General features: G+C 40.4%; 1 protein-coding gene across 14 annotated transcripts in view; it reads right to left on the bottom strand.

Moving 5' to 3' along the window:
- Nucleotides 1–20,547, bottom strand: part of LOC134630665 (formin-binding protein 1 homolog) — a 54,162-nt gene that overhangs the window by 8,209 nt on the left and 25,406 nt on the right. For 4 of the 14 annotated variants that reach the window (XM_063478170.1, XM_063478160.1, XM_063478161.1 and 1 more), the window contains exons 5-13: nucleotides 17,900–17,962; nucleotides 16,579–16,683; nucleotides 12,663–12,791; nucleotides 11,948–12,094; nucleotides 9,115–9,306; nucleotides 7,333–7,521; nucleotides 2,597–2,611; nucleotides 2,258–2,293; nucleotides 957–983 (exon numbers count right to left, since the gene is read on the bottom strand). In XM_063478170.1, coding sequence (XP_063334240.1) covers nucleotides 957–983; nucleotides 2,258–2,293; nucleotides 2,597–2,611; nucleotides 7,333–7,521; nucleotides 9,115–9,306; nucleotides 11,948–12,094; nucleotides 12,663–12,791; nucleotides 16,579–16,683; nucleotides 17,900–17,962 — 903 coding nt within the window. The remainder of the gene's footprint in view (nucleotides 1–956; nucleotides 984–2,257; nucleotides 2,294–2,596; nucleotides 2,612–7,332; nucleotides 7,522–9,114; nucleotides 9,307–11,947; nucleotides 12,095–12,662; nucleotides 12,792–16,578; nucleotides 16,684–17,899; nucleotides 17,963–20,547) is intronic. The other 10 variants (XM_063478167.1, XM_063478162.1, XM_063478164.2 and 7 more) reach the window with 10 other exon arrangements.

Below are 20,547 nucleotides of genomic sequence, written 5' to 3'. Positions count from 1 at the left end.
TCTGTTTTTTTGGTTGTTTTTTTTTTAACCCTGTGAAACAAGACTCAGGGATAAATGGGTATCAGGGTAAATAAATGGAGCTCCTGTTAGGCTTTAACTGAATCATTGAAGGAGATACTGCAGCCGCTCTCTAACACAGTCTGTGATATTTAGGATGTTTAGCTCTGTAGACTTGAGGCCTTTCACCTATTCAGTCGCCACACCTAATTTAGAGAGCTCTGTAAATGCAACGGAAATGTAATAAAGTATTGGCCACATCCTTTCATTGCTCATATAGTGTTTCAGGGTGAGCTTTCTAATGGATCTGTTCTCTGACAGGTACGGCTCTTTCTTAAAATGAAGGTTATATGAGCTGCGAGAGGTTGGCTTGACAGGAGTCATGTTTCCTGCTGAGACTGTAACACTGAATAGAATGAGTCATGCTGCTCCGCTGCCTCTCAGTCTTTCTGTAAACATCTGTAAACAAAGCATCAAAACTAATAAATAAATTGATCAATAAGGATAAGCTAATTAACTAGCTGCTTCTGTAAGTCTTGGAATAACTCAGAAATGCTGGTATTGCAGTACAGCTTACTTGATACATGACATGGTTTCAATCTCTGGACCCTATATATACTGCGTTCAAGCTACTGTTGTTGTTTAAAAACAACTGACTATCCATAGGTATTAATGATAGGATTTCGCAATAAGATACAATGAGGCCTTTGTTTTATATTGTTACTTCATTTGGGGGAGTATTGTGGTTCAGTGAGTTTATGATTAGCTGGAAAAAAGAACGAAAATAGTGACATATCGGCAGAAAATCTCTGAACTGTGTGGACTGAAGAGGTCAAGGCCTGTGATTGGATCTCATTGAGATGGGTCACAGTGGCACCACAGGAAATAAATGCTGGATCTACAGCCTGGAGGTCAGGATTCACATCACATGAGCCAGATAGTTACCACGGCAACCTTACCCCTTCTCCCCGTATCAGCATGCAACACTTAAAGGCATGCAACACAACAAAGATCTGTCAGTCAGCATGCAGGCATGTCATGCTCTCGTATCAGTGAAACATCACAGTACAGAAATGACTTATTAGTGTTTATGTATCCACGTATCCTCAGACTAGTGAGGCACTACGATCTAAATGTAAATTTATTCTACGTGATTAAATTTAATCAATAAACAAACTAAAACTATATGCAGGCATTTAGTAACTTGATGTTGTAGTCAATAAAGTTGATGGACTGTTAGAAAAGGTTCAAACTGATCAGTCTTATTTGACTCAGGCACTGATGTACAAAAACAAACCAAGCATATGCTGTAAAATGTCAAAATATTGAAAAAAAAGATTTAAACTGTTTAAAATTTGCGAAAATGCACTTGTTGACTTTCTTTTCAGAAAAGAAACTCATGTCTGTACAAATATGCTTAACATAAAGACTGGAAGGACAGGGAAACGGCTGTCCAGAGGTGAAGATCTCCTCCTTTCTGCCTTGCATGAAGGGCGATACTCTGATGTTATGTTACATCAACTATTTCTTCTTTGAAGCTGTGCACCATCCCATCAACACTCCCTCTGTGCATCTGGACCTAACTTACAAAGCAACATGGAGAGACACGACTCAGACTCATGTGGATTTTTGAAAAAGAATTTTGCTTAATTATCCACTTAAAGCTTTTTAGTTTTGTTTGCCGGAAATACAAAGAGATTCTCTCTGATCCGTTTTGATACTAAAGGCTAGTCACAGGCAAAGCAGGCAGGCCATTTCTCCAACTGGGATATACCAGTTAGCCTAAAAACAGATATGAGTTTCTCGTCTTATTGCCAAGCCGTACTTAGTCCATTTGGGTTTTTTTTACATATTTAAACAGGTAAAACAGATAAAGTACTATTAGAGAACTTTTAGGTTTTTCTGCATAAAGCCAGGACAGCTGTTTCCCAGTACTTCCAGTGTGTATCACTATTATCCCTTAACACACCATAAAGTGAATGTTTCAAAATATGAAAAGCATTCCCAAAAATATTAAACAATTTCACTAATCCTTATGTTTTGAGGAAATCCTCGCCTCGTTAGATTTACAAACCACACACAAAAAATATCAATAAATCAATAAATGGAACCGAAGTGGCATGCAGTGTAAGGACAGGAGCTCGCTTTCTACAGATCGGCAATTAGTATATGTTACAGGGACATACAATCAGCTGAGACAAGAAGGACTACGAGACAGACTAAGAGACAGACGAATAAAACACAGAGTAAATCTGATCACCTCAATGAGATTCCGGACGTGGGAATTGAGTGTGATCTGCATCGCAGAGACCACAGACACATTTTGGGAGAGACAAAACGGGAACACAATCACAACATAAAAACAAACAAACATAACACAAAAATGAGACAGCGACATGAGTCTCAGGTCCATTGTTGTGTTACAGCAAAACTTAATTAATAATTAAATTAGATCCAAAACAAATAAAATGAGAAAAAAAAGAGCACACCAAAAACATATCAGCGTACAGAACGTTATTAAGACTGTGTTACTGGGACGACGTGACATGCGTGCTATGGTCATGCCGCTACGGTCGTGCAGTTATACGGTCATGCTTACCAGCTTGAGAGAAAGCTTCATGGGGGGAGAAGAGAGAAAAATGGCGAAGAGCAGGAGAGAGAAACAGACAACAGATAAAAGTCAACATGAGGAGAATATTACGGCCATTTGTTTTATTTTCCTTTCAACAAAAATAGTTTCCGTGATTTTTATAATAATGTTTTACTCTGCCAGACTTCACCATAAAAGGAAAAGAGGGTAAAGTAGTTAAAACTTCAAGAATCTGATTTATATACTAGCTGTGTAATTACAAAAAAAAGCTCTCTCAGAAACAATTTTAGCTACTAAGACCCCGCTCTTTTTTTTCTATGTGGTGAAGTTTAACATTTCTAACATGATGAATTCATGAGAAATGGGAAAAAAAAGTTGGCTAACAGGCCAACCTACTGCAAAAGCATGAAGTCACTGAGAAAAATTAAGGGAAGACAGATGCAAATTAAGAAGTAGAGGGAGAGTGACAACGACGACAGAGGACAATGTACCCTTTACTTCTTGATCCCGCTCTGCTGCCAACACAATGACACACAGGGCACAGCAGAGGGCGCCAAAAGCATGTTACCACATTAGCAGGTCCATATGTTGACATGGAGGCAGATACTGTACACAGACAAACTGGAGAGATGCTTTCAGAAACCAAATATTCACACTCGTGAAGAACAGCTTAGAAATAGACGGGTCTCTAAATTTTGCAAACTCAAGTGGCTCAGTGAAAGCCAAAAATTAAAACAGCGATAGAATTTGGCAAGGGACTTTTGAGAGGATATGGTTCTGAATACAAAGAACAGAGCAGGTTAACAACAACTGGTTGGTAGAGCCAGAGCAGATGACTTGTAATCCTGTTAAAAGGTCACAGGCTGGTGCACCGAGGAGCTCTACTCACTTAGATCCACTAATCAAGTCATCCACCTGTGAATGGCCTTTTATGGTCATTGCTATGTGATCTCCCGCCACACACACACACACACACACACACACACACACACACACACACACACACACACACACACGTATAAAAACTGCTTTTGTAGAAGTGCAGGCAAAAACACGGGCCTTTGCTTCTGTCACCGGTGGGTCATATATGGACTTTGTATCCGGAAATGAAAAAGAGAAATTTTTGACTGAGAGTTGATAAAAACTGAAGTGTAAGAATCAAGTAAAGCTGGTCCAAAAGATCCTTTCATATTCTTTCTCACAATCTAAATAAAAGCTATGTTTGATGTTTTTGTGAAATTAAAATGTTTATAGAATAATTAGCTAAAAAGTCTAAGCTGGTCTGCTTCTGTACGACACATTATACTCCAATTTTATGCTCCCTTTCTAACAACAGGCCAGAAAAAAATGTGAAAATTAGCCTTTTAAGCTAGCTTTGACTTTTGCATTCATCATTGCATTGAGGACTTGTTTTCCTTTGAACAAAACTGTTTGCACTCATCAGCCTGGCTGTCAGGATTTCTCAGCGCTACCTGACGAGCAGCAGAACTTCTTTTCTGCTGTCGGTTGCTTTCGGTTTTGTTTACAGTGGGTTTCCTATAAATTAGCAGCTTGAGTCAATAACTGCTGTTCATTTTTAAATTTATGTCTCTAACTGTTTGTTTTATTACTAAGTTTATGTGTGATTTATCATGGGACCACTTAAAAGCTGCAGCTTTCAGTAAAGAGCGTTTTAGATTTGTTCTTGAGACAGACACAGATCAACAGTTATATTACAGACAGATAACACTGCTGCACTATGGCACACCAGCACAAAGAAAGCCCCAGAGGGGTAAATTCTGGGTACTGTAAGCTGGACCCAGATCCAAAGTGTAACCAGCACCTCGTGTCATACAGCCACATGAGGTTTAATAAGTAAGGAGGGGTAATTCCTCAGTATCATAAATAGCGTCCTTATAACTCTCACATCCTCAGGTGCTTGTGACACTTTGTGAATTGACCCCTTGTAGATGCTCAGTGGGGAAGCCCTGAAACAGCTGCAAGACACAGCAGACCCCAAGCTGGCACATGTGATGAGGGATGAAGTCATCATTTTCTAAAATCATTCTTCCGACTCTGCACATGTCACAACCATGTGATCAATACTGAGCCAAACACAGACACTAGCCTCCTTTGTGAGCATGTTTTGCCTCATTAATGGTGAAAATTTCCTCAGACAATTATTAATGAGGCTACTGCCTGTGTTATACATGGCTTTTACTAATCACACACATCCACAACTATTCAATGTTTATACACGCTTTTCACCAAATATACACCTGCTGTCTCTCTCACACACACACACGCACCCAACACACACACACACACACACATCTGGTGTGGTGCTCACTGAAGCCCAACACACACACACACACACACACACACACACACACTTACAACATATTGCCTTGCTTCAAAAGCATACGTGGGTCTGCCCAGAGTCCTCTTCATTAGCTCTTTGTGATAAATGAGAGAGCGCGGAGATTGTTGCTGTGTGGTCATCAGAGAGAATAAAGCTTTGTCAATAAGAACTTGGGAAACAACACTGATGTGCTTGAGCTCTTATACTGTATACTGCCTTAATTTGACTCTCAAGACACAGACGCATTTTCTTTTTTCTCAGAAGCAACACACGTGCACGCACACATACAGTGACTGGGGATGGATTAGACATCTCATATGCAGTGCACACAAGCTCTCCTGCAGGGGTAGACATCCTGCCATTGCGCGGAGACACAACACCCCACCTCCACAGACACGACTACACTAATCCTAAATGTGTTCTCCTTGTGGGAGGTGTCACAGCAACACTTGTGTATTTTATTTGTTTTCGTACAGCTGTAATGACAGAATGTGACTGTAACAGATAGATTTTATTGGCAGATTTTCAAACAGGGATTATGCTGGAGTTACATTTGAGTCTTTTCAAGACAATAACCAAGGGAAAGTAATTATTTAGTATATTATATTACTTTTAAGGTTAAACATTTTCTGAATCAAATTAAATGCTGTGTACCCATATACGCAACACAAAAAGGATGGATGGATTAAGCAATGATAAATGGTTTTTATCATATAGGGCTTTAGGCAAATTACCTTTTCCCATTATGACATGGTGAGCTCCCTACTCTAGCTCTCCGAAGCCTTCTACACATGCACTGTCTTCTGTCACGATACCACTTTTTGATTCAGTGAGTAACATCGCTGAGAGGTCACGGGCACGTACAAAACCACATCTTAACATTACCACATACATTAGTCCAATATATTTAGACTTCCTACAGACTTATGATGATGACCCTAGTTTGAAAACACAGTAAAAGAAAAAGGAAGAGAAAATAAGCCTTTTACCTCAAAATGGTGATAAAGTGCTTGTTACCATGGTTACCTACATTTTTGATGTTTTATTAGATTTATTCCAAAAAGAAAGCAATATTTTAACGCGGTAATCTACATCAACCAGCATCTAAACACAGAAAATAAACTTCCACTTGATATAAAACACCTACAGATCAATTCAATGCACCCTCGTGAGGAATGGAAAGCAGTACTGATGAATTTAAAGATCTCCACAAGGCTTTCTGGTCTGATAAAGCTTTTAACCTTTAAACCTTTATTCAGCCTTTCTTATACCATGAAATGTTAGAATAAGGTCAAACTTCACTGTTTAATCTGTGCATAGTTGAAAACAATGCATCTGATTTAACTCTTTTTATCAGTCTTCTCATGAGCTGTTGCAACACATCCGCTTTTAGAAACGTGCACTTCCTGATAGACCTGCTTGAAAAAAATACGCACTTCCCTCTGCACTGCCTCATTTTAATCATTTCCTCTTCGATACTCACACACTGCACTACTGCAACACATTGTTCTTTTGCCTTTTCAGACGTCATGTTAGCACCAATTCAAACCAATGTTTTTACTCTGAACTGCTCCCATTTCAAATTATGAGCATAAACAAAAAAACGATATTTGTGGAGTCCGGAAGGAACATTGGGAGTTACAGCCCATTCCTGAGGTCACGGACAACTGGAGAGTGAAGTAAGAAAGGACAGGAAAGCATGCTGTGACCTTCCCCAGCAACTGTCGCCTGTATCTCTACAAAACACGCACTGGACTTTAGAGCAGAAATTGTGATGACACACACAAGGGCGCTGGAGAGGTGCTGATAAAACCATCCTTCAGGAAGTTGTCTAAACTTACTCTCCCACCATACCAATCGCTTGATTCATACTTTAAGGTTTAACCTTCTTCTTGGTTCCTAGCACGTGCAAAACCCAAAACAATCTGCCTCCAGCATAGACTGCAGAGAAGAGCACAGGGAGCAAGTGCAGTCTTCATGCTACTGCCAACACTGCTTAGGCTCCTTAGTTTCTGTCAGAAGGGGAAGGTGGTAGAGAGGGACTGTCATTGTGAGCACAGTTAATCTGAAGAATGAAGGGACAAGATGAAGAGACTGTTGGTGAGTAGGACACATACCATGGAGTCAATAAGTAATGGTAATGCTCTACAGAAGCATGCTAGAGAAGCACAAAAGCTGAGCACTGTATGAGTAAAGGTGGGACACTTGTTGGAGGTCGCGTTGCTTACACTTGATCAGTTACTGGCAACAGAAGTAATAATGATGCTGTAGCCATCATGACCATCCAAGAAAGCTCAGCACGTCTTTGGATTATTCACTCATACAGTGTAGCAGCCACAGAGCTCAGGTACAGGTGTACACACAAACACAGGCACAAAGCTGGCTTGGACACACACACACTTACCCCTCGCCTCAGGCTCCGGAGGCAGTGCATTTTGGGTTTGGAGGCCATGAAGTCGTTGAGGCGGTGGGAGAGGGGCTCCTTGTGCTGCTTGGGAGACTGGGGGTCGTTGGGAACAGCAGAGGGTGAGGGTGGGGATGAGGCTGGGGGGGCAGGTGGGGGCTGGTGGGGGGACGTTAACAGGGACATAAGCTACCAATAAGAGAGGGAGCCGTGACGGAGAGGAAGAGGAAAAACGTGGAAGAAGAAGAAGAAGGGGTCGAGAATCCAACAAAAAAAGACAAAGGAGGAAAAGGAGGAGGGAACACAAAACAAAATAAATAAGCCTCCTACAAATATTAAAAAATAAACACACGCAACAGAAAACCCAAAGGAACATAAAAGACAACCAAAGGGATGTCAAACCCAGAGTAGCAGTTGTTATGTTGTGGGAAAAAATAAACTGTTCAACACATAAAACATAAAAAAATTAAAGAATTAAAAAGAACAAAATGACCAGAGTGAGTAGAAAGCGCACAAACGTGTTAAAGCAAGCAGATGCACAAAGCAAACAGCGAAGAGTTTCGGTCAAAGCGCATGCCAGCTTCCATTTTAGAAACCTCCGTTTGAGTTTTGTTTTTTTACTTTCCCAACCTCGTCAACATGCCAGCTAAGACGAGTAATTCACCACATCCCCGAGGATAACAGCTGCTGAATTTGAGGCCATCATCAGCCTAATCTAATTGCGGCTCTAAAACATCTGACTGCATAATTCATCAACCAGCAGTTAAGGAGAGAGAGTGAAGCAGTGATGAGTTTTAGGATACCACATGATGCACATTGCACATGCACTGGCCCGCGATAAAGAAATCCTTTTTTATCATTCTGTAAACCAATATTGTTTTTGTGTTTCTATTGGCATGCATGTGTCCTTGTGTGCATGTACAGTGTAAATACCTCTCTGTACACTGTGCTCCCAAATTCTGTCTTTACAAGTTTGCCTTAATTTTGGGAGGTTGCACCATTTTCTGCACACCAGGGTTTCTCATGTAGCATTGCACAAACTCGCTTTCTCCCTCACCCACACAGACGTGCACACACACACACACACGCACACACACACACACACACACACACACACACACACACACACACGATTGCTCAATCACACTCTGTTCTAATTCAATACCAACAGTGCCACCAGCCCATAAGACAGCCAGAGATCAGTCTTGATGTTTAGACACAGGAAGCTAAAGGAAGCTACTCAAGGATGATCAGTCAGTGGAAAAGTACTGAGGGAAGACTGTTACATCAGATCCAAGAGGAAGTTAATATCTGCCACTTGAGTCCGTTCATAGAGTGAAAAGTAGAAATATATTAGTGTGTGTTATGAAAGGGAGGCTCCAAAATCGGTGAGGGTGATTGCCAGGGGGAGAAAACGGGTGGCAAATAATAACAACAAAAATGGCAATAATAACAGAGAACTAGCAATAAATTTCTGAAGTTAACATAGTGAACAAAAGTCAAAAAAATCTATTAAAAATATATAAATTTAATACAGAATCAGCGCCAAGACTGTAACACACACTACAAACACTGAACACATATATTTCTACAGCCACTAAATAAAAAGTGATAAGAACAAACATAATGGGACCTGTAATATCCCTCCATCCCAGCCCATATAAATCTCCCGAAAGTGCAAAGTGAGCTCCAGGCGAGGAAACTGCACCACAACTAGTGATGTTTTGCGATACGTTCGGGTGTAGCAGTGATTTTTGAGTAAGGTGTTCATTCATGTGTTACCTTGTTCTTGTTCTTAATGAAAGGCCACAGTTTGCTTTTGGCCTTGACACCAGGCTTCTCTTTGCCCTCTTTGGTGTTGGACAGGCTGGTTTCAGATACTGTCCTCTTCATGGCCTGGCCATAGTCCTCAAACTCTACATCTCCTGGGGGCTCGAAACCGGACTTGAAGGACTCCACCACCTGCTTAGAGTCCTAGTGAGAGACGACAGTTGCAGCAGTTAGCAGAACCCTTAATCCTGGAACCTCTTTAATTGCGTCAACGACTTTTTCAAAGTAGCTTTTCAGATACCAAACAATAATTAAAGGGAGGGTCTTTGTTGTTTGAGAATGTCTCGAGCATCATAGGTCTGGTGATTATATGCAACACAAATGTGGCCCGGTGACTCAGTTGTTTATATCACTTTCTCTCTGATAACAATTCAAGAGTGTGTCAATAAAGAAGAGAAGCTGGAATTACTCAGTTTGTGGCCTACAGAAGAAAGAGGAAAAGGCCTAAATCTGTCAGGCAGGAGTTATGAGCAAACACTGAGGTCGGGGATACAGCCAGGCTTCTCAGACACAGGAAGAAGCACATTCATCAGTTGCAGTGCACACCAGCCTATCTGAACTGATAATAGCAAAGGGTCTGGTTGGAGTTAGGATCAGGGGGTCAGAGATCTGCTCTTATGTCCTCCATATGTGAGAGAAGAAGAAAAGAGGAGGAGTATCTGCCAGAGGAAAAGTAGCATGTGATGTGTTATTCCCTGCCGTTGTTTACTCCAGCACAGAGTCATCTTCCTGGAGCCTAGCCAAGGACACACACATACACAGCTACACATACACAAACTATGTGATCCCTGAGGATGGTTTTGGGGTTTTTTGTCATACAGCAGGCAGCCAACATGTGACAGCTCAATATATCACACTTTTAAACACAGGCAAATGCTGCTCTCCTTTTACCTATTTAAATAATAAATAACTATAAGCAATGAGACACAACCTTAATCTGTGGTTTACATTTTCTTTAAGGAATTATCTGACATATTAGAAATTGCCTTGTTCTCTTTCCAGGAGAGATAAATGACAAGACTGATAAACCTCTCACATCTGCCTATGAAATATGAAGCCACAGCAGCCGGCCAGATTCCTAAACTTAGCATAAAGACTAGAAACGGGGCAAGATTTAACACATTAATGTGTGCGCTTTACAGCTACTCATAGCTAGCCTTTGTTGCCATTTACCAGAGTTAGGCTACCTAATTCTGTGTTACTCTGTTCAACTAAAAACCATGTTGAAGTTTGAATTTTATTCAGATCCACTTTAAACATATTTGAATAAAAAAAGAGTAGCCAAAAAGGAAGCACTAAAGGCCTAATTCTCTGTGACTTTTCGTAATATATTCTCAAAAACGCCTTCACTTGATAAATGCTCCTAAATACATGTGTCTTTCAGATTTCACATCCCCAGTGTGCAGCTCTGTCAGAAATGGTAATCCTAAAGCCAAAATGAATATAATCCTAATGACACAATCACTCTTACTATTTCAGTCTTCATAAGTTTCCTTCCAAAACCACACATATTACACAATTGCTTTCACCAGGTGTAAAGTAAATCTGTTGAGGGATTAATGGAATTTTCTGTCTAATATCAGTGTAATACCCCTTAAAGGAGGACTACAGTGAGTATTTTTAACACAGAAAGCTAAAGAATTAGTGACATACAAGCTAAAGAAATGTATGTCACTAATTTTCCTTACTATAAGAGGGGACTATACTAATTGAATTACCTTGTACAGCTTTTCTCTTTTACGACAAGGTCCTCCCACTTTGTTTGGAGAGGTGAGGTGTTTTCACCTTTTAACAAGTCCCCCAAGACTTCAACTACTTGTTGTTTAAGTGAAAGCATAATTGGGATTGTGTGGGTTGTCAGTGATAGACTGGCTGATTGAGTAATAACCCCCATACAGTGATGGGTTAACCAAGACCTGGTTAAGAGGTATATAGTATACATATATAGCTGGCAAGACACTGGGTGCAGACTGTGCAGAGGTGCTCCTGAGACAATCCAACATATAATAGTAGGGGTTCAAGATGCTAACAGGCGTATATGGAATGCCATAACCAATTTTCTGGCATAGTATACAGGAACATCTCTGCTGAGTATAGCCTGGAAGTCTCAAGATGAAAATGGGATAACCCCCCCCAGGCCCCCAGGGTGGCTGAGAATGAGTACGCTAAAACTCTGTGGGACTTCCAGATACAGACAGACAAACTGGTGATGGCTAACCAACTGGACATAGCAGTGGTGGACAAGCAGAGAAGACGACTGTAGTGACAGATACAGCTATACGAGTGATAGCAACATCTGGAAGAAGGAACACAACAAGCTCAAGAAGTAACAAAGGCTGAGAGAGGAGCTAGAGAAGATGTGCAGGATGAAGGTAAGAGTGGTCTCCATGGTAATGGAGCAGTAACCCCCAAGCTGGACCCAAGTTTGAAGGATAAAGACCACCCAGATATTATAATATATACAGAGAGAGGCTGTAGAGCAGCTGTATATGCTGTATATGCTTCTTCCACATGCTACCGAGGCCCTGTTTGTTAAATGAAGAAATTGTTTAATTGCCAGTATGTTTTCTTTCTTTAGACTTCAGTCATCCAAAAGATCTTCCAAGTTTTTCATTAGCAAAACCGACATTCTCTGATACTCAACCCACAAATGCATTTTCCTTACTATTGTGGCACCATTTAAGGGGAAATACACAGGCTTTTCAAGGTTATAGGATTTATTGCCAATAAGCATTGTTACCACAAGGAAATAATTGACTAGATGGATAAATAGACAGATACTCACAGCCTTGGGCTCAATGGACTCGGCAGCATTTGTCATGCCATCTAAACATTTTCCCACAATGGGCAGCACCTGACGATCCACGTCTGCAAATGTCTTCATGCACACTGATATCCTCTCAATTCTTTTCTCCTCCATGTCTTGAAGTTTCTACAGTTCAATACAAGCATATTTATACATAAACAAAAGTGTGGGTAGAGTTTGACTGAAAAAACAAAAACCCTTTAATCTATCTCAAAGTGCTGTCTTTTGATGCTGAGCAACAAAGGCTGGTCAGACCAAACAACACTGGAAATGGGAGCGCTCAAAAATCATGAACTTTATAAAACAGTGAATTCAAAGTCACAAACTTTGTAACTGTAATATAAAAAGAACTTTACGAAAATAACTGCACTTTAAATAAGGACTGCTTGCTTCTGTCAGTGTTTCCTGCATGACAAAAATGTAATTTTAGCAACAGACCTGCAGGGGGGGTTGGGTGTAGCGAGTTGCAAACAACTTTGAATTCACAAGATAAAAGTGCATTACTGTGCAATCATTGGTTACGTGAGAAAAAAATGAAAAAAAAATGAAAAAAATGCAATAATTTTGGAGGTGTTAATATTCTCACGTGGGAAGAGTAAATAAATTCTATTTAATGGTGACACTGATGAACCAAAACCAGCTTTATGACAAATCGGCTGAGGTAAATCATACACTGTAGAGCTGTTGTATGTACCTGGAATATGTTGGGAATAATTGTATAGTAATGTTCATTCTGTTCCTTGTTGAACTTCTCCAGGTAGGCGGCATATTCGTTCTTACTGTCACTAGCCATCTGGTGCCTCATCTGAGCTTGCTGCCGTGCCTGAAGAAAAAAAACACACACAAGCACATATATCACAACCACATTCTCTTCACTAACCTCGTGTCCCCTGATGAAAACAGACCACAGACACAGCCAGAGCATAAAAACCCAAATGAGTCAACTATTTGTGTATATGAGCACTCATGCATGCACATGTACACACATATTCACAGAGAGCTTGTGAATGCATATCTAAAGGTGCAATTCAGAGTTGTGAAGCAGCAACAGCCTTTGGCATTAGATTATATGTAGGGCAGAACAAACAAATAAAGAAGACGACAACAGCCTGCACAGGCTGCAGAATGGAGGGATTTGGATTTTCTCTGTCCGCCCCGTCTGGCCTGCCTCTGCTGTCAATAATGTTGATTATTTTAAGCTAGTCTAAGGGAAGGAAGGAAGGCAGTCAGAAATGCTGCAGGAGAGGCCTATTACGAATCTAAGCAGATGGAGATGAGATTATCTCAGCTAGACAGCATGTGCGGGTTGTGTGTATGTGCGTTAGTGTTGCGTGCAGCTAAGTACTCCTATCTGTTTCCTCTTTCCATCAGACCTAAGGCCGTCATCACATAAATACTGATTTCAATGGGTCATCTGTAACAAAGAGTTACCTCATGAACCTGTGATTGTGATCAGCATTTAATCTGCTGAAGGCTACACAGAAAAAAGAGCAGCTGTATAACTGTATGAGCCAGCCAAGGGAACATAACCCTGATCTCTCATAGTGAAGAGGAAACATTTAAAGGACTTCATCCAGTTTTCACCTACACACCGATCTAAGAGCAAGAGCAGAGTATCTCTAACTCATTCACTCACATTCACACACACACACACACACACACACACACACACACACACACACACACACACAGAGTACATCAGAGTCGAGACACACGTCAGATACGAAGGTACATTATTTCCAGCACATGAGGGATGACAAATGATACCTCAGTGGAAAATGATTGGCTGTGAGTCACACAGCCTACAAAAGACAAGGAACGTGAAATCTAGAGAAAAGCTAAAAAGCACATGGAGAAGTCCAGCTGTTTAAATTCTAAACGCCAGCATGTGAGCATGCATTTAGCGTATGTGCTTTGCAAGTGTAGGTGCATGCAAAGTGTATTGAATGTGTTTAGAAATAATGAGGGTACGCGCTATCACCATGGTAACTTTGCCAGTGCTTCAAAACGAGTTGCTGTGCCTGCAGCCACATCACATCCTGTTGTCATTTTCTGGAAATTACCTGTTTTGCTAGCTGTCACTAATGGTTATAACTACATATTTACACATTTCAAGTTATTTATCTAGCTGTCAAATGTGGATTTTAAAGAAGAGTTTGATGAAATAATGAGGATGTGAAACGCAAAGAAACTGAATGAATGTTTATAAAGGTTTGCCTTAGCATAATCAGCCTTTCTCTCTTATTTCTTACACATAAAAATCAGAGTGGGAAAGTGTACAGCAGCAGACAGTGCGATAAGCCACACTCAGACAGGACAGGGCGTGGTAACAGACCTGGTTGAGGCTATGTGTCAGACTCTACAGGAGACCGTGTGTATATCGAGACACAAGTCGAGACAGTGTGTGTTCCGACAGATACGGGTTCTCTGCTCGCTGGACCTACCTTATGGAAACTTCGCTTCAAGGCATGGCATAAAATAAATTTACAAACACACACATACACACAAAAGAATTGTTAGCTGTTTCCAGCTAAACAAGAAGTTGCCATAGATGCACTTCCTGCACCACCTCGAGAATCATCGCTAAAAAAAGGAAGCTGGTATCAGAATAAACAAACACAATCACCACTAAAATAGTGGGATTTTAAGCTGCTGTTCTCTGCTACTGCTAGAGGCTGAACAGTTGAGAGGAAGGTATTATGATGTATCCCTATACTTTATGACGGAGAATCCACAACAGGGAAGTCTGTCAGTGTGTGTGAGGGCCGGGGGTCCCTCAAAGAACCTTAACTGTGTTTGTGGATATCTGGGCTGCAAATCCAAACCCCTAATTCAGGGATTTGTTTGCCAGAGGTGGAGAGAGAACACTTAGAGGTTTGCTCCAGCTGTGCTTAAAACCACAAAACCCCAGCTCGACAAACAGCAGCTCTTTTGCATTAAGGGCATTGCATGACCGACAAAAGCATCTAGTTGAGATGAACTTTCAAAATACATCTCTGTTAAATAATTAGCCAACTTAGCTGCAGAATACTGATGTGGACAGGTCAAAATATACATGACTTCTCTTTCTCTGCCTCTCCTACCACCATGCCACCACCTATCTGTTCACCCCAAACCTCCTCACGGAGCAACATTTTTCAATATGACTAAAATGCAAACTAAGCTGTGGTTGTGACATTTCATCTGCGTACCTATTAAACTGTGCATGTATTTTGCAGCAAATGTAATAACGCAAGTGTCTAAGTGGCTATACTCTATATCTTACTAAGAACACTAAGCTCTGCTTTTTTGTACTTTTTGGAAGAAAAGTACCTGTTATAGAAAGACACTGACAAGATCATTTTTCAGGTTTTCCTATTCCGAATTCTTCATTTCTGTACAACTGAAACACGAGTAAGTAAAAAAGCAAGCCAAGTTCACCCAAATGATCCAAAGGAGAAGGACTAGGAGAGGACTAAAGCACAATTAAATGATATGTAATGTGAGAGATGTATTTAAATAAAAGGGCAATATCAGTGGTTTTAATGGGTTTGTCCAGTTAACTACGGTTCATACACTGTTCATGAACATTGCTTGCATATGTACCTATAATCCTATAATCTAAGATTAAGACTATTTTGTGAAGAATCTGGCATACTATGACACAGTTTATGTCCCCACTTTACAAACAGGGTAAACTCAAATAAAGTGAAAATCAAATGATCCTTTCATTTGCTGATATCGTGTGTAATTTATGAATTTTGTGTGATAATAAACATAACTCTAATATAAGTACAGCAACTCCTGCTTCAACAATAGATTCTTGAGCTGCTGTGCCGGGTCTTTCCAGCTGAGTTCAGTGCTCTCTTAAGCTGATTGTAGTTCTCTGGCTGCATATCCAGAGTGTAGAAAGGCTCTTTATTCCAGCCTATATTTGCATAATAATCAGGTCTGAACTGTGTCAACTGTGAGCCTCAGCTCTGCTCCAACAGCTGATGAAGCAGCAGGAACATGCGCTGCTGACCCATGATGCCTTGCGGGCGTGGGAGCTGTGTGGGTCTGAGATTTTGAGGGCTCTTTTAATTGGTCATGACAACAGGAAATGACATCAGCTACGGGCCCAGGAGACTGTGGGCTGCAAGTTCTGAGAATTGGATGATTGCTCCTTGTGATGATTTATTGAACAGGACATATAATCTCTAAAACAGCACACTACTTATTTAGTTTTTCACAGTCAAAAAGCAAAAACAAACCTACATGTATAAACCGAAAGACACATAAGAGAACCAAACCTTTTTATACTAAACAAAGATGTTTGGTGGCTGTTCTACATAGATAATACAGACTTGTTGCTGCTATCAGCTTTGTTTGGCAGCAGATCACTGTGCTGCTGGGACAATGCCAGCTTCTTCGCACAGTTCCTGGCATCAAGAACGTCATCAGTCAGTCTTTGCTGTCTTTTAGGCTCATTGGAACGAGGACTCAGGATTGGGGCATAAAAGGGGGAATACGTGGAAAAGAAAATCGTGAGAAAAAGGTTGCTAGGTGGGAGGGTGAGAAGCCCAGGCAGTCGTGTTAAGCATGAAGGGTACAGGGCAAGCTCATTGGATATGAGGTGACACAACACATACCTTTTCCACGTCAGCCTTAGTCACGTTAATGTCAGCATCCATCTTCTCAAAGTACTGCTGTGCTCTTTCTGCCTCTTTACACTCCCTCTCAAACCGTTTTTTACTCTGAAATAAGAGGGTTTAATGATTTAATGAGATCACACACATTACATCAGTCAATTCCTGCCACGAGCTATAGCAGAACGCTATATTACTTGACTTTTAAATAAGCACAGTAATGGACGTCATAATGTGTATGTGTACGTCAAATACATTTAAGGCCTGGCATTGTGTGCAGCAGAGGTCAGTTTATGTCAACTGACACAGGAACAGGGTTTGTTAAAGTCTGCAGTCTGCAGATTAAACAAATGTTCATAGTGGTCATTTGTGTACAGAAAAACAAGCATTCATCCAACCCTCTTTCGACCCCTCTAACTGAACAATCAGTGTTTGTTGGGCTAGTGTGCACTCTGAACTATGCCTATCTGCCTCACATACAATGGTATCCATTGAGTGCACAGAGAAGTTTGAGGAGGACAAGGCATCTCTCTCACACGCTTTCTCTCCCCCGTCAAAGGGGCCAGCCAGAGATAAGAAGTAGTGTTCTGTGCAATTTCTCTTCGAGCTTCTTTACTAAAACAAATACAAACAGAAATCCTGGACCTGCACTTTTTCAACACGAGAAACAATGTACTTAAAATCTTGCCAGCAGCTGATATTTACATTATACTTCAGTGTTTCAGTCTTCAGTACTAGGTGCACCTCAGGCAGTGTGTGTATCAATCAATTCATCTGATGTCATTATTATTATTTACAGTGTGTGACTTCTGTCCCCCTCACCGCATGTAAAAGAAAATGTACACTGAGATTTTAGGACATAACAGGAGGTTCTTCTGTACAAGGACCTCTGCTGATTTACATTTTCCCACTAACACCTCATGTCTGGCAGTTTTTGATAATGATGTGCTTTATATATTTTACTTTATTACTGCTGACTGGTAGCAACTCTTCGCCTGGGAAATAACTGGAATGATCTACAATGCCTGGAGCAAATCGTTCATAAAGAAACAGATATTTGTTTGTTCAAAGAAGTATTGCTTTTTTTTTTGCTTTTTTTTTCATCTTGTGTTACACTCATTTCTAGGTTGGGTTAGGCTGCCACTAAAATCTGAAGTGCCTCTGGCTCCCTAGCCCAGAGAAACTGACAAGCGATCCAGAAAAAATGGTTTATTTTAGTCATTTATAATTTCATAATGTTATAGTTGCAAATGATGCAAGCTCAGTATATATTTGTTGCAACTAGTGCACTACTGTGGAACTGCATGTAAATAGGTTCACTTACCGCTTCCAGCTGTTTCCACGAGCTTTCAATGTGCTGCTGTGCCTTACGCCCATCATGGAAGTGCTGCAAGAGAAAACAGAAAAAGTACAGAATTGTTAATTTCTCTCATATTTTTTATGAGCTCAAGGGATTTAAAATCAGATGAACCTGTCTTTGATATAGTAAGGTTTACAAATTAGATGAGGTAATCATTAACCACTAGGAATAGTTCCTACACTGTGACAGTGAGGTATTAGTGTCAACTGAGGAAGCAGTGCAAATTCAAATAGGCACTGTATTGTACATACTCTAAAAATTACTACCATAGAACCCACGAGCTTAGCGCTCAGAGATATATTCAAGCTTGAGCAGGAGGCTAAAAGTCTGTTTGAAGAAAGGTTAACCACAGGCTCACTACAGCTCCAGAGAAAGTGTGTTACAGGGACAAAAACAGGTTAACTGAGTAAAAATCATTAAAATAAAACCAGCCAAAGATACTGTACACAGAGTTGTTTTCACAAAGCACTAAAGTCACACCATGCTCATAGCAGAGCTGTGCACCAAAGGTTTCTGTTTTTAAAAAGCAGTCCTCTCTGCTCTCTGTTGAGGGTCATGCAAATACAGAATGCATATTATTTGATAAAACTTACTAAATCCTACTTTTTTCTTACCAGAAATGGTTAAATAAATATATCCATAAGACCAAGAAGTTATAAACAGCTTATTAGAAAGCATGTTGAAAGAAACTACTAAAAGCATGAATCTACTGTTGGATGAGGGAAATTCTGTTGGTCAAACAGTGCAATACTGTGACCTACAAACAATATTAATGATTAGTCTGATGATCCCCCTTTTCTCTGGTGCTTTGTAGAGGTTGATATTTTTACTTCAGTGTGACAGCTCTGATGTCTGATTAAGCAGTAATCATGTTGGTATTCCCCTAACTGTTTTAGAGCCATTACCAGGTAAGGTTTGTAATTTCCCCCAAAAAAAACAGTATTAATAAACATGATAGTAACAGCCAGAGCAAAGTGGGCAGAATAAGAAACAGATAAAGGCTAACTGATGAAGTTCTAAAATAGCAGCTGAAGCAACATAAAATATAAATTTACAGAGAACAAGGCATGAATTAAATCATAGAAACTATTTAGAGGCAAACACACAATGAAGGATTTTGGCAATGTCAACTGTAGCATATTGGAGAGGACTAGGTGGCAGCTGCTAGTCTAAACTTGTACAGCAAATACGCTGCGCTTTTGTACATGGCCTCGCTTAGCCTACTAACGTGCACTTGGCCCGACGACAGAGCACATCCCTCTACAGCTCTCTGTGTGGATCCCAGCCAAATCCCCTGGAACTGGAAACACACGGGTACAATCTAAACTTTTTCTTTTTTTAATAGATTGCGATTAGCTATAAAGCATGCAAATACTTCTTTAACTGCTGACAGAAAGATTAATCTGCACAGGAATTCAAAAAGAATCAAATGAAAATGAAAATGGCAAAGGGACTTGACTATTAATGCGGTATCCCATAGTAACGCAGACTGCGGAAGCTGGGACCAGTAGCTGAGTTGAATATCGATGCTGCTATTCAATAACGGACCCAGGCTATTATAAAGAACAGAAAGCTGCTGTTTGTAGGCTGCTGGTATTTCAGTGCTTGGGAAGCACAAGGAAGTTGGTATTCTGATTAAATAAGCAAGAGATGTGAAATTACAACTGATGCAGGAGGCTTAAAAGTTCATCTTACTTGAATGACATGAGAGTAGTAAGTGAGAATGCAACCTGGTGTACCTCAGGCATTCACACTTCCCATTTCCCAAAGTTTCGAGGGAAGCTGAGTAAAATAAGGAAGTGTTCCAGTGTTTCAGAGGAAGTATTTGAGCGTTACAAAAAAAAAAACAGGACACTGTGGAACTGCTAAAGTCAGCTCCCAACAATGCAACATTTAACTAGCCTTTTTTTTTTTTTTTTTAAATCTGCTAACCAGGACCTGCAGGTAACTGTTTAATAACACCAACTTTTCAATGATGTACTCTGAAAGTAATTCTTGGTAATTGATAAGTGAATGTGAAGCCTCTCCACACAACACAAGCTCACAGACCGTATGACATCACTGTTACTATGGAGAATTCGTTCAACCAAATATTTACCTCTATAACCACATTTATAAAAAAGAAATCTGCACATCATCTGGTTTTTAAAAAAAACATAAATATCTATGGAGATAAACAAACTGCGATAAACAGCTCCATCAGGTTTACAAGATCTGCTGGAGGATGAAGATTTACTGACTACAGGGACAAATGGGGCTGTTTTACTTTCAAACACAATAAAAAGAGTCATCAGCCACCTGGGACGGCACATATACAGCGATCAGAGCAGATGCTCTGCCGTACTGGTTTCTCAGTGTTTAAATTAACAGACCCTAGTGATACAAATATCCCTCGTAGCCCATTCAGAACTCAATGAGCATGTCATCTTTTTTCCATTCATGCTAATCAATAACAGCATGTGACTGCAGTGACATTTGAGAGCAGTTCAGTGACCTCAAGCCATTTCCATTACCAGAACAAGTGAGAGAAAAAGGCCTAAAAAATTCTTGACCCAGAATTCATCCTTTTGCTGCATTCATATTTAACCTCCTAGGACCTGGCGTCCACATAT

The sequence above is a fragment of the Pelmatolapia mariae genome, linkage group LG7 (genome assembly GCF_036321145.2).
Source record: "Pelmatolapia mariae isolate MD_Pm_ZW linkage group LG7, Pm_UMD_F_2, whole genome shotgun sequence".
NCBI classification, from domain to species: Eukaryota; Metazoa; Chordata; class Actinopteri; order Cichliformes; family Cichlidae; genus Pelmatolapia; species Pelmatolapia mariae.
The sequence above is the reverse complement of the archived record's forward strand: the minus strand, read 5'-3'. Positions and strand labels throughout refer to the sequence as shown.